At 35.5% G+C, this 12,161-nt stretch overlaps 1 protein-coding gene across 1 annotated transcript in view; it reads right to left on the bottom strand.

Annotated features, from left to right (window-relative positions):
* Positions 1-629: 629 nt before the first annotated feature.
* LOC129747993 (sialin-like) overlaps positions 630-12,161 on the bottom strand; it is a 54,565-nt gene continuing 43,033 nt past the window's right edge. The window contains exons 3-7 of the mRNA XM_055742442.1: positions 10,871-11,106; positions 10,354-10,590; positions 9,836-10,264; positions 9,589-9,745; positions 630-1,573 (exon numbers count right to left, since the gene is read on the bottom strand). Coding sequence (XP_055598417.1) covers positions 1,149-1,573; positions 9,589-9,745; positions 9,836-10,264; positions 10,354-10,590; positions 10,871-11,106 — 1,484 coding nt within the window. The 3' untranslated portion in view covers positions 630-1,148. The remainder of the gene's footprint in view (positions 1,574-9,588; positions 9,746-9,835; positions 10,265-10,353; positions 10,591-10,870; positions 11,107-12,161) is intronic.

The following is a 12,161-nucleotide window of genomic DNA, read 5'->3' on the forward strand; positions in this document are numbered from 1 at the left end:
TCGTGGGCTAGCTTGTATGTCTGTTCTCTGTGATTATATCTCATTTTGATAGGAAAAATTTAATATCAAAATATCTCATCTTGAGATAATTTTGTTTTTCTCTTCTGATCGAGTTTTGTTTACAAGATTATTTTTCATCATCAGATAGGATATTGACCAAAAACTATAACATTCATACAAGCTTTCATGCTATTTTGATGTTCCACTCAAAATTATGCACGTTGCAATGCCTTGTACTTAAACATTAAATGTATTGTTTCAAACTTGCTCAATTCTTGAAAAATTTGGATACCAGCCAGGAGATTTGGGAATCTATCAGTTCACGTTAAACTTTGTCCTCATATCCAAAACCTCACGATGGTTGCTTGAGTCAGAACTATTTTCATTTTTCTTCAGCTGTTTTTGTTGTGTAAAATACAAAACCTGCGATTCAATTTATCGAGAAAAAAGAAGGTTAAAAAAGTAGCGATAAATTGAAAAACAAACCTATAAAAGAGAAGCTGCACTTGGGGTCATCAATCAAACAGGGACCTCATTTTCTCAATCATGTTGTACTATCGCCATCGGTCATCAATCAATCCCACTCAATGAGAAGGTCGCATTTTAAATGACACAATACACTCGTGTAATGATGGTTTATCACATTCATATGATTCTCTTCAAGTGTATTTCAGGTGTATGTCTTGTAACGGCATAAGCATAGGATTTACACATCAGAGTTTTCGCTAGAAAAATGCTATCACCATAGCACTTGTTCTACTTTATCGTAGGACTTTATGTATGCTGGCTAGGCCGGCTCGCGGCCTTTTTAATTACATAATTTATGGGTGTTTGTGTGTCCGATTTGTACATATGGTAGTAAATTATATACCAATTAAGGATACTTATAAGTCCCTAGCTAAGGCTCTGGCTAATAATACTTCTTGTTGGTGCTCGTTTAACAACTTTGCTATCACTTTGCACTTGGGGTTATGAGATTCGTTCGGACGGAGAGATATGTGTTTACTTTTTTATTTCCTAACGTTGCACTTTTTTTTAATTTGTGCAAATATGGACACGATCTATTTACAACAGATTGACAACCGCATCAGGTTGTCGCGTGGTTTAACACTGGCGATTTTCTTAGGAGGAGAGATGAGAGGATGGTTTCAGAAAGACGCCTGTCCTTGTTTGGCACTGGCCTCAGGTTGTTGCTGCTGGCTGCGTCCATGTTGATCCGGTTCGTTCCACTTCTGAACGGCTCCGGAACCGAATATCACGAAGACCAAGGCCGGTAGGATGTAGGCCGCGGCACCGATTCCGAAAATGTACTGCCATTCGTCCATGGTGCTTCGTTCGGCAGTGAAATGGGCCACCAACATTGGCGAAATGAAACCGCTCGTGGTTCCGACAAAGTTGATCACTCCGTACAAGGTGCCGGCAAAGTTTGGCGCCAGATCTTGCGAGTTCTGCAAATTGGTCATCGTGGACGCTCCGTTGAAGCCCAATGACAGGGTGATGATGGCGACGCAAACGTACGGATCGAACCCGGCATAGATGAGGCCCACGAGGAACAACCCAGGGATTATGTGAGCTGTAATTAGAGATAGAAGGCAAAAAATAGCATAACTTAGCCTTCTTTCGCTTGGCACTGTCAAACTAATCATAGCATCGTCGATTAAGTCGAGTCGGTGGCAGTACTAATTGGTGGTAACAAGCCACGCGACAGCTAGGTTACAAACCATGAGAGGGGAAAACTTTTTTTGCAACTCCAACAAACCTGCTGGCTCTAACCTATCCGCCAATAGTGGGCTCTAAGAAATCTGCAATCCGCGCGTTGCCCTTAAGTCATGTAAGCTTAGAGAGAAAGAGCGTCTATTTTTAGAAACCGCGGTCGCGATGGCAAGTTGCATTATGTTTCGATTCCATGCTGGAATTCAGCAGTTAACGAGTTTGCCACATTATTTTGTCCCGATCATTCTGATGTCAATTTGATTGATGGATTATTGAGAGTAATAGATATGCTGTTTGACAGAATGGCTGATAGGTATGATAGAAAAGGTATTCCGTGAAGAGTTTATTTATGATTAACATTCCGACTACACTCAACTTATGAGAACAGATTTTTCGTTTGCGTCATGGTACACTGGTATTCGCAATCCTCTAAATTAAGGTTGCCAGATTGCCTGGTTTTACCCTGGTTTGCCTCGATATTTATTACAGAATTTAACAAAAGTCCGGTCCGGCCTTTTTGCTCGGATTTCATTGAAAAAAGTCCGGATTTATTCACTTTGTTTTCCAAAACAAACAATCAAAAAAAAAAAACAAATCGTATTGTAAATTTTTTTATTTATGCGTCCAAAACGAAATTTTCTGAGCAGTTTCATAAAAACAATCATGAAAGGTTTTTTTGAAAGCCTAAAATACGATTTAAAAACTGCTAATGAGTGGAATAGAAAAAGATTGATTTTAAAGTTTTTTTTTCTTGATTTGTGTTGAGTTATTATTGATCGTAAATTTTGAAAACAAATGCTTGGATTTTCCAAGGTTTTTACATAAAATTGCCCGGATTTGTCCGGCCCGGATACGAGCTGAAAAAATTCTGGCAACTTTATTGTAGACCCTCTTTTGCTAAACTAAAGGCGGTCATTTTGACTGGAAAAAAATTAGGGTGGTTCATAAGCTTTCTGAGATCCGAAAATTATGTCCTGACTGTGATGAGATAGAGGCCTACATTATTCTACAATTTTATAGAACATATAAATTCAATAAACTTTGTCCAAGACATAACGCACCTATTTCATGAACTGAAAGTTTTATGACTACCGTAAACTGGGGGAACTTTGATCACTTTTTTCATTCATTTTTGAATATTTTGGAAGGGATTGCTTTTTCGTAATACCCAAAAGCTTTAAAACCCTTACTGAGGTGAGGAGTGTTGAACATGATTATTGATTGCAGTAGATTCAAACGACATTGGTGGTTAAAATTAAATGTTTGTTACAAAACAAGATTTCGAGTTTCGAGGTAACTTTGATCACTATGGTTTTTACGTATCTTCAAATGTATTGTTTTGATGGCATTAAGCACAGAAGACTCAAAACATCGATGACAGTATTTTTTTGTTTGGACTCAATTGAATTTTTCAACGTTTTCTTTCAAAAACAAATATACTCGAAAGATGGTCAATGTTGCTGCATACATTTAGGAGCAAAAATTATAAACATTCCTCAATACTTTTTGATTTCAAAAACTAATAAAATTTTACTTTCATGCAATTCCCTAAGTCCTCGTACTGTTCCCATGTTCTTTTTTTCTTCAAACTTAACCATTTGATAGGGTTTTCAGCCATTTTTTCTTTCCTTGCTTTTTTCATAGAAAATGACCGTTTTTATTTCAATATTCAAGAATTATCATCAAATGATCTTAAAAACAACACTTAAACATAACCCTAACCAAGAAAAAAATGAACATTCACATTAAACAACCCATTTGCTCCTAAATGCTTAAATTTGATCAAGAGAGATGTTCGTTTGTGAGCCTTCAAAAAAACATGTATTTTAAGATTTTAAAATTATATTCTAAGTAATATAAAAAATCTTCTAATACAAACCAAGTTTAGCTTATTTGTAACTCAATTTACAGGCTTTCAAACGTATTAAACATTTTTCAGATATTTTATTTTTATACTTAGTTAATGATGATTATCTGCAAAAATTTCATGTTGATCAAAGTTACCCCGCTGACCAAAGTTCCCCCAGTTTACGGTACTTGTTTTCATGAAGTTGGGACGGTCCTTAAAAATCAGTTTTGTCTTGATATTTTTTCGTGGTGGTATTTGATCAAAATCATTTATTTAGCCACATTTTAAATAATTATAATGCGCATCTTTTGTTGAAAACGGGTTACCAAAATTTGTTTTTTTTCGACATGTTTTGATCATCGTTTGATTATACTTTAAGATTTTGTTGATAATGTTGAGTGAAATCAATGACTTATACTTTATTCTTTTACGTTTCGATTTACTGTTATTTTCCAATCATCTTCAGATACTTATTTCTATTCCCCTATCTATTCGCATGGGGGTACAGAAATAGACTTTATTTGTAAAAAGAAATAGTCTATTTCTGTACCCCCATGCGGTTAGATTTTGGAATAAAAATTTGTATCTGAAGATCATTGAAAAAAAAAAAAAAACAGTAAATCGAAACGTAAAAGAACAAAGTATAAGTCATTTATTTCACCGAACAATACCAACAAAATCGTAAAGTAAAATTTGTCTTTGTTTTGAAGTTATTAGCAATGTGTGTTGAAAAATGACTCTTTCATAGCTTCAATTACACCAAATGGAGCAAGTCGAAAATTTTTTCGATGATTGCATTTGAAAGTTTATGTTACAATTTATCAAAAAACTGAAGATATGTTTTTGTTTATAAATGCGTTCAATCGTTGTATGAAAGTAACTAAAAAATCGTCGATTTCCATGTAAAAATAGAGTGAATTTGTGCATTTGTACTTTAAGAACTCAGAAACAACTGAACCGATAGATGTGAAATTGACCATGAAGTTGTTGATAATGGTATCTGTGGAGTTCTGGGTCCGCTGCACTCAAGGGGGGTAGGATTCCCATACAAAATAATAGTAAAAAACGATAAATAGCGCTAAAACTCAATCTTTTGACAAGTGAAGCTCATCAAATATTGTTAAAATGCTTCAATTAACATGTTCAGATAATTTTTGGTACACAAAGGCCCCTCTAGTCAAAAAAGGAGGGTGCTCATCCAGTAAACAGAAAACACGAGAAAAACCTTATCAGGCAACACCTCCTAGGGTTATTTTTATTGAATGATTTATCAATTTAAACTTCAAAATTGTTTTGTGAAGCATCACCTCCATTTTATTAAGTGGAATGGACCATAATATGTTATAAATGATAGCATATTGCTAGTTTGTTATTCAGTTCAAATCACCCTGTGTGTTTCCTGACAAGGATTGTCTCATGTCTTTTTTTTTATCATGGATGGGGACCCTCCTTTTCTTTGACGGGAGAGGCCTTTTTGTACTACAATTTTTTGAACATATAAATGTAAACATTTTCACAGCATTTTGATGCGATTCACTTGCCAATAGATTGAATTTTACCACTTTTTATCGTATTTTACTACTATTTTGTATGGGAGCCCTCCCTCCCTAGAGTACGACGAACTCAAACCCCCACATATACTATCCTATACTCAAAAAACTACTCCATGCCGAATTTCACATCAATCGGTCCAGTTGTTTCTGAGTTCTTAAAGTACAAATGTACAAATTCTCTCTATTTTTATGGAGATTTTGACGATTTTTCGTAAATTTCATACAACGATTAAACGCAGTAATTAAAAACCATATCTCCTTTTTTATATTATAAAGATTGAAACATTAACTTTCGAATGCAATCGACGATAGTATTTTCGACTTGCTCCATTTGATGTAATTTTGGCTGTAAAAGAGTCATTTCTCAACACATATTGCCTCATAACTTCAAAACAAAAACAAATTTTGGTGCAATTTTCAACAAAAGTTGATCTGAATGTTGCTAAATAAATGATTTCGATGAAATATTACCATGAAAAGATATCAAGAAAAAAATGATTTTTATGGGACCATCCTAACTTCATGAAAACAAATAGTCATAAAACTTTCAGTTCAAGAGATACATGTGTAATGTCTTCGACTAAGTTATTGAATGATTATGTTCAACAATATTGTAGGATTGGCCTCTATCTTATCACAGTTAGGAAATAATTTTCGGAACTCAGAAATCTTATGAACGTCCCCTAAAATTTGTTCAGTCAAAATGACCGCCTTTAAGTTGTTGTAAAAGTTTGTCTAAAGCCTAGTCCACACTAGGCAACATGAACTGCGATTTTTGTTATGAGACGAACTTTGTTGTCTGTTGTTGTTGTTGGAAACCTGAGACGGTGTCAGCGTCTCCCGAAGAAAATGGGAGACGCTGAGACCGTCTCGAGACGAACCGTCTCCTAGTGTGGACTAGGCTTAAGACATCAAATCCATCGAACCTAAGGAGAAGACGCTAATAATTGTGTCTCGCTAAATTTCATATCTGGACTACTGTGCCTTGGTCGTTTTTAAAATTAATAAATTTCAATCGAAAACTTTTAACTCAGTGTCACCTACAATTTTAAGTTTGACAGAAAACTCGACGGATTCGATGGGTTAACTCAGAATGAACTTTTTATTTGAGGGATGAGAGTAGACGTTTTTTTGAAGAAGATATTTTGAAAAAAAATTCCTGAACGAAGAGTTACTATTCCGGTATAGATTGTGATGCAGGAAACCAGAACACAGGGTTAGTTCTGTTGTGATTTCTAACCTAACTTAATGGAAGAGAATTGGTCTCTAAGTTGCCAAAAATAGAAAAAAAACAATTTTCTTCTATCTTGTTTCTGTTGGAGTTTATTTACAAGTAAAGGGAAACTTTTTTTTAGTCAAATTCTCTCTTCTTTTATTCGGCTGGATAGAAACACATGTAAGTAGGTATATAAATACTCAAGTATTTCGAAAAGTGAATTTGTTTCCTATCCTTTTGTTGATGTGTGTTGATGAGAGAAGTAGATCTTAAAACAAAAGTTGCCGAATTTGCAGTAAAATCTATAATATTACAGAATTTTGAGCGAATTTTCATCACAAAATCTTTGTCACAGAACACAGATTTTTGGAAATATTCACAGATTTTTTTTTTTAAATTTTGTACATATTCCAAAATTATAAGTTTTATGTCAAAACAAATTTTGGCATTCTAACTTTGTTTTGGAATATCGGCTGGCGTGTGAAAGCTGCTCTTATTTCGGTCCGCGAGTGTTTTTTCAATTTTTCTTGGATTTTCGGTTGTTGTTTTGAATTATTGTTTTGAACGAGACTTTGAGGTTTTCTGCGGTGTTTTTGAATGTTTGCAAATGTGTTGTGTTTTGTGAAAGAGTGATGATATCGTGATTTTCCATAATGCGTATTTTTTCGAAGTTGCTACGCAGAAGGGGGCTTGTACTACGCTCCCGGCCAGTTCAGGAAGTTAAAATTGGAAATGTAGTGTGTCGTCGCTGGAGGTTTCTTAAGAGGAGAAGCTGTTCCGAAATCAAGATAAGTAGTTTTTATTTATTGTGCCATTGATTTTTTTCAATTTTTGATTGATTACATATCTTTGATCGAAGACATTTAGGTCAATTTTCTGCCAGTTTAGTGTTGGGCAGCGCACGAAATATTTCAATTGCCTCGGTTGTATTTGAAGTTGTACACAAGTTCCGATGCTAGTTACTTTATAGACTGCGAAAAAATTAATAGAGATGGCACTGAGAAACTTTAAAAGTAGGTTGTGATCCAAGCTAAAATACAGTGATGTCCGTGATACATAGTGATATTGTTGAATATGGGAGAGTTATTTTTTTAAATAACCAAAAGTAGGTTTTTAAATTTAGTTTTCAAATTGATTAACATTAAATATCAGTATCTTTTAATGTTAATTACAGCAGTGCTTCTCCAAATATTTTCTCGTTGGGTATTTTAGAATACTTCGATAAATCGAAAATGCTACTTAATAGTGGAAAAATGATTTCAGTTGTGGTTTGAATTTTTTGCATACTTTAAACATTTATATATGTGTTATTTAACTCTCCAAATATTGTTTCATCATCAGAATAGGTATCAGTTTATATTTCAATTTTTTTTAATGAATGAAGTAAGCAGGGTGATAGAATATCGTCTCAAACGTGTGTACTAATGGTGGACGGATCAATTCGAACATCCCGAAGAATGGTTGTCCCAAAACTCTCCAAAACGACGAAAGAAAGGTAACAAGAGCGTACTTCGGGTAAGTGAATATTTTTAATGCTTTGATAAAACTAGACTCTACTCTCTTATACTTGAGAAGTGGCGTAAAAAATTGTACCACGTAGAGATCACGGGATCAAAATTGTGTCAGATATCGCCTTGAGTATCATATCATCATAACATCTACTTATCTTAACCAATTTGAGTTCTTCTTTTTGTTTTGTAGCTTTTGTTTGAAAGGATTTTTTTTTACTATTTTACTTATATTTTTTTTTGGGATAAGTTCAAATTCCAAAGTTTTTGACGAAGCAGAAGAACAAGTTGTATCACTTTAATGAGTCAATAAAATACCAAATACAAAGAAAATTAATTCAGTTTGCGAAAATAGTTTGTCAGTGGGTAAAGAAACATTATTCCCAAACCTAATTAAATTTTATAGCAATGAAAAAAAAATCTTGTTTTATAAAGCAGACATAACGTTCAAGTGGGAGAGTGGCTATAGGAGAGAATTGCTTCTGTTCAATCAAAATTAAAGAATAATGAATTATATTCGATACTTTAAGAAATCTGTCAAAAAGGTGAAGCATGTTAATATATATAAATTTGAAGACTAAAAAAATGGACTCAATATACCAATCTTACGGTAGTAGAAGTAGAAGTAGTAGTAGTAGTAGCTAAAGTAGTAATCTTATTTCTATATCTTTATTGTTTATAAAAATACTTTATTAAATTTATTGTATTTCGGGGTATTGGGGGATCCATCCGGGCATCCGATTGAAGCGATTCTTGAGGAGAGCATTTGGCTACCTCACCAGCACGGAATCGTGGATTGAGGACGGGTCCGTCTCCCCACCCAGTTGAGCGCTTTGCGGTGAAATGGCTCGACTCAGACGCTCGATAAGTTCTAAATGTCCTTTCGATGGAGACAATTCAATCCTATCCCCTTTAGATATGTGAATGCCTCTGTTTACATCTTCTATCCCTTGAAACAGTCCATTCAAAGGCTTTTGAGCTCATCAAGTTGATGAATCTTGAACAAATTTCATAGTAAAAGTTGCTCGCTGCTACTGGCTACCTGGGTGGTAGATATACATACATACATACATAACTTTGTTTTGGAATATCATGCTAAGTTTGGTAATGTAAATTGATTTTTCTTAAGTGAAATGTGAAAAATACTTAAATACTCATATCTTTATGACTTTTCAAAGAAATTTATGCTGTTTCCATTACAGAAAATCATCACAGAATTTCTGAGTTAAATCACAGAAAATCGGAATTTTTTTCGCAAAAACACAGAAGCAACTTTGCTTGGAAGCCGTTTGTGACTACAGCTTAGGGGTTCACAATTTCTTTCAATTTTTATTTAAATTCTGCCTACTCAAATCAGGTTTGAAAACGTTCGTTGCTTTTATTTAGATGATGTTTTTTGAGTTAAAAAGTGTTAGTCCTTGTTCCTCTTTCGAGGAAGAATGACCCTTACGGGTTAAACTCCTATAAAAAAAACTTGTTCCTCCATACGAGGTAGTTAATTGTTTATTTGTTTACTCGTTTTTAAAGATCTATCTGACCTTTAACAGCTTGAAAGCAATCTCGATATTTGTACCATTAATAAAATTAAGTTATAGAAATTCAACTTCAAACATTCTACCATTCTGCATGAAACATCTATATCAGTGTAATCACTAGAGCTTTTTTGTTTGAGGAAGTTTCAAAAACAGATAGTTTATAGGTGGCTACATTCATATATGTAGAAAAATATAATCAAAATGTGTAACTTACAAAACAGACAGAACGATTTGCGCATCGCCGTCACCGAGAAGAACGACTTCTTCCTGAGGCAGTCTCCGATGGTGCCGAATCCAAATGCCGCCAGTGCACGTGCCAGGTATGGAAGCGCCGCTAGGAAACCTGCTTTGGCCAGTTTGAATCCGAGAACCTGTTCAAGTGATGGTAATGGTGGGTGGAACGCATTTTTAGGTCAAGGTTAGTTATGAGTGATTTCAAATAGAGTTTTGGGGAGCCTTACCTCGCTCATGAATTTGGGAGCCGCAGTTAGCAAAAAGTAGAGACCCCAGAGGTTTCCGAAATGCAGCACCAAGAGAGCCAGGAATGGTGGGGAGGTCATCATTTTAGCGATCGGGGGAAGAAGTTTCTGTTTGGAAATGGAATCGCCTAGGGATTTGACGATAAAGTCTTGTTCCTCCTTTCGAATTCGCGGATGTTTGTCCGGAGTGTCGGCAACGATGATCATCCAAAAGGCCGCAACCAATGCGGCAATAACGGCCGGAACGTAGAAAGCAAATGCCCATCCGAGAGATTCTATGAGAATGCCGACCAGCGGCCAGGTCACAACGGTTCCAAAAGTCCCTCCCATCAGGGTGGAAACAAATTTTCCCTTCTCGTTGGGAGGAGCCCATTTCGAAATCAAGCAGTGTAGAGCGGGATACAAGAGGCCCTGTTGGAATTGATTGATTTTTTCATTAATTCAAATAACCTTCATTGACGTCAGAGGAGTGAGAGCTGTGAAATTTATTGATAACTCACCCCACAGATCCCCAGCAAGGCTCGGTTTATCACCACAGCCCACATTCCATAGTTGGCGGCCAGAGGGGTCAGGGCCGTTACCAGGGCACTGACGGCATGTGTCAATCCGACCACTGTCCGGCCTCCAAACTTCTCCGCCAGGACTCCACCCGGCAACGATGTCACCAGATAGCCGTAGAAGTAGGCCCCCAAAATGATGCTCTGATCGTGCTGTGACCAGTTGTAGCGTGGGCCGTACTGTTCGGGTTGATTCGTGTTTGTTTGGATATTTTGTTTTTGTTGTTCCATTCACAACGTTGTTATAGGACAAGTTTTGAGGCCATCGCGTGGTGTTGTCGTAAAATCGCCATCGGTTTTGCAAATATTTTTTTCGGATGGGAAAGGGGAAAAGCAGACATTTAAATCATCTGAAGGTGTTATGCAAAATTGCGTGACGCTTTCGAAGCTTTTGTTGTGTTTCCGAATCGTTCAATTTATGAGTCGATTGTCGAACCATTTTGCAACAATTTGTACTTACATCCATATTTTCTTCGGTGATTGGTTTTGGGGAAAGGACAACCGTTTCATTTCCATCACTGGTTCCGTTACCGTAGCTGATTGGACCTGCGACCAGGGCACCGGCTTTCGGTTGCAGGTTCTTGGTAGGATTGACCATGGCCAAGATGTTCACGGACATGTTTACTCGGAGCATGTAGCTCACGAAGCAGGACATGAACAGCATCATGCCGACATTAAAGCGGGTTGGTATTCGATCTGGAAGTTGAGAAAAAAAACTGTGAGTTCTAAATGTTTAAACACGTAAAAAGCCTCTATCCAGGAGCCTATGATTAGTAAAATAGAGGATCGTTATAAACATCCATTTTAAGTAGGACAATTTACAGAGTTGTTCCAGAGTTTTCACTCAATTCTGTATTCTTCTTTCAATTCCATATTTGTATCTTCAAACCTTTAATATTACCAAATTATTTTCTCTGTTGTGATAAATGGTTACGAGTTCTCTAACGTGAGTTGTTTGCTTCAGTCAAAGTTACTTCTATTCATAATTAAAAATGCAGTCAGTGCCAAGGTTATTAAGCTAGAACAATTTTCACAATAATTTTACTTATGTGCCTTATAAAATGGGTATTTTATGAAAGAAACTGTACTGTCTGATACTATTTTAAGACTACCACGAAGTTGTTTTTTGTAAAATTTGTTAACAAATGTGAAAGACATATTTTAATTTTTTGCCTAAAAATTTAACCCTTATCAGCTCTTGAGTGTCAATATTACACTATTGGAAGTTTGGCTGCTTGTAACGTTATTCGGGGGCCTCCAAATAAAAAAAATCTTTGAGGACTTTCAATAAATTCTTGAAATCTTTAATATTGCATCATAATTTTTTTATAGACGCACCCTGAAGGCCCAGGAAAAAATATTCCCCAATCAGACTTTGAGTGTCAATTTGACACTCCTTGCTTAAAGCCCCTGTATATCTCTTGTTTCTAAACCAATTTTTACAAATTGTATGGTTTTGAAAAAAAAAACACTTAATTTTACTCAATTGTATTCAGCAACACTTCAATTTTCCGTTATTCAAAGTCTAAAAAGAAAAACATGCTTCGGAAAAAACTGTATAATTCACTTAGTGTCCAAGAAAACTGAAGTAAGAAGCTATACGTCACACATAAGGATATATTTTTATCAAAATTTTTCAAGATCATGATCACAAAAAATTTAAAAAAGTGGTGAAAAACCCGTACTTTTCAATCAATGAACCGTTAAAATTGTTTAAGTCATACCAGATATATTTGAGAAGAGGATTGAAA

This window comes from Uranotaenia lowii, chromosome 2 (genome assembly GCF_029784155.1).
Source record: "Uranotaenia lowii strain MFRU-FL chromosome 2, ASM2978415v1, whole genome shotgun sequence".
In the NCBI taxonomy this organism is placed as follows: Eukaryota; Metazoa; Arthropoda; class Insecta; order Diptera; family Culicidae; genus Uranotaenia; species Uranotaenia lowii.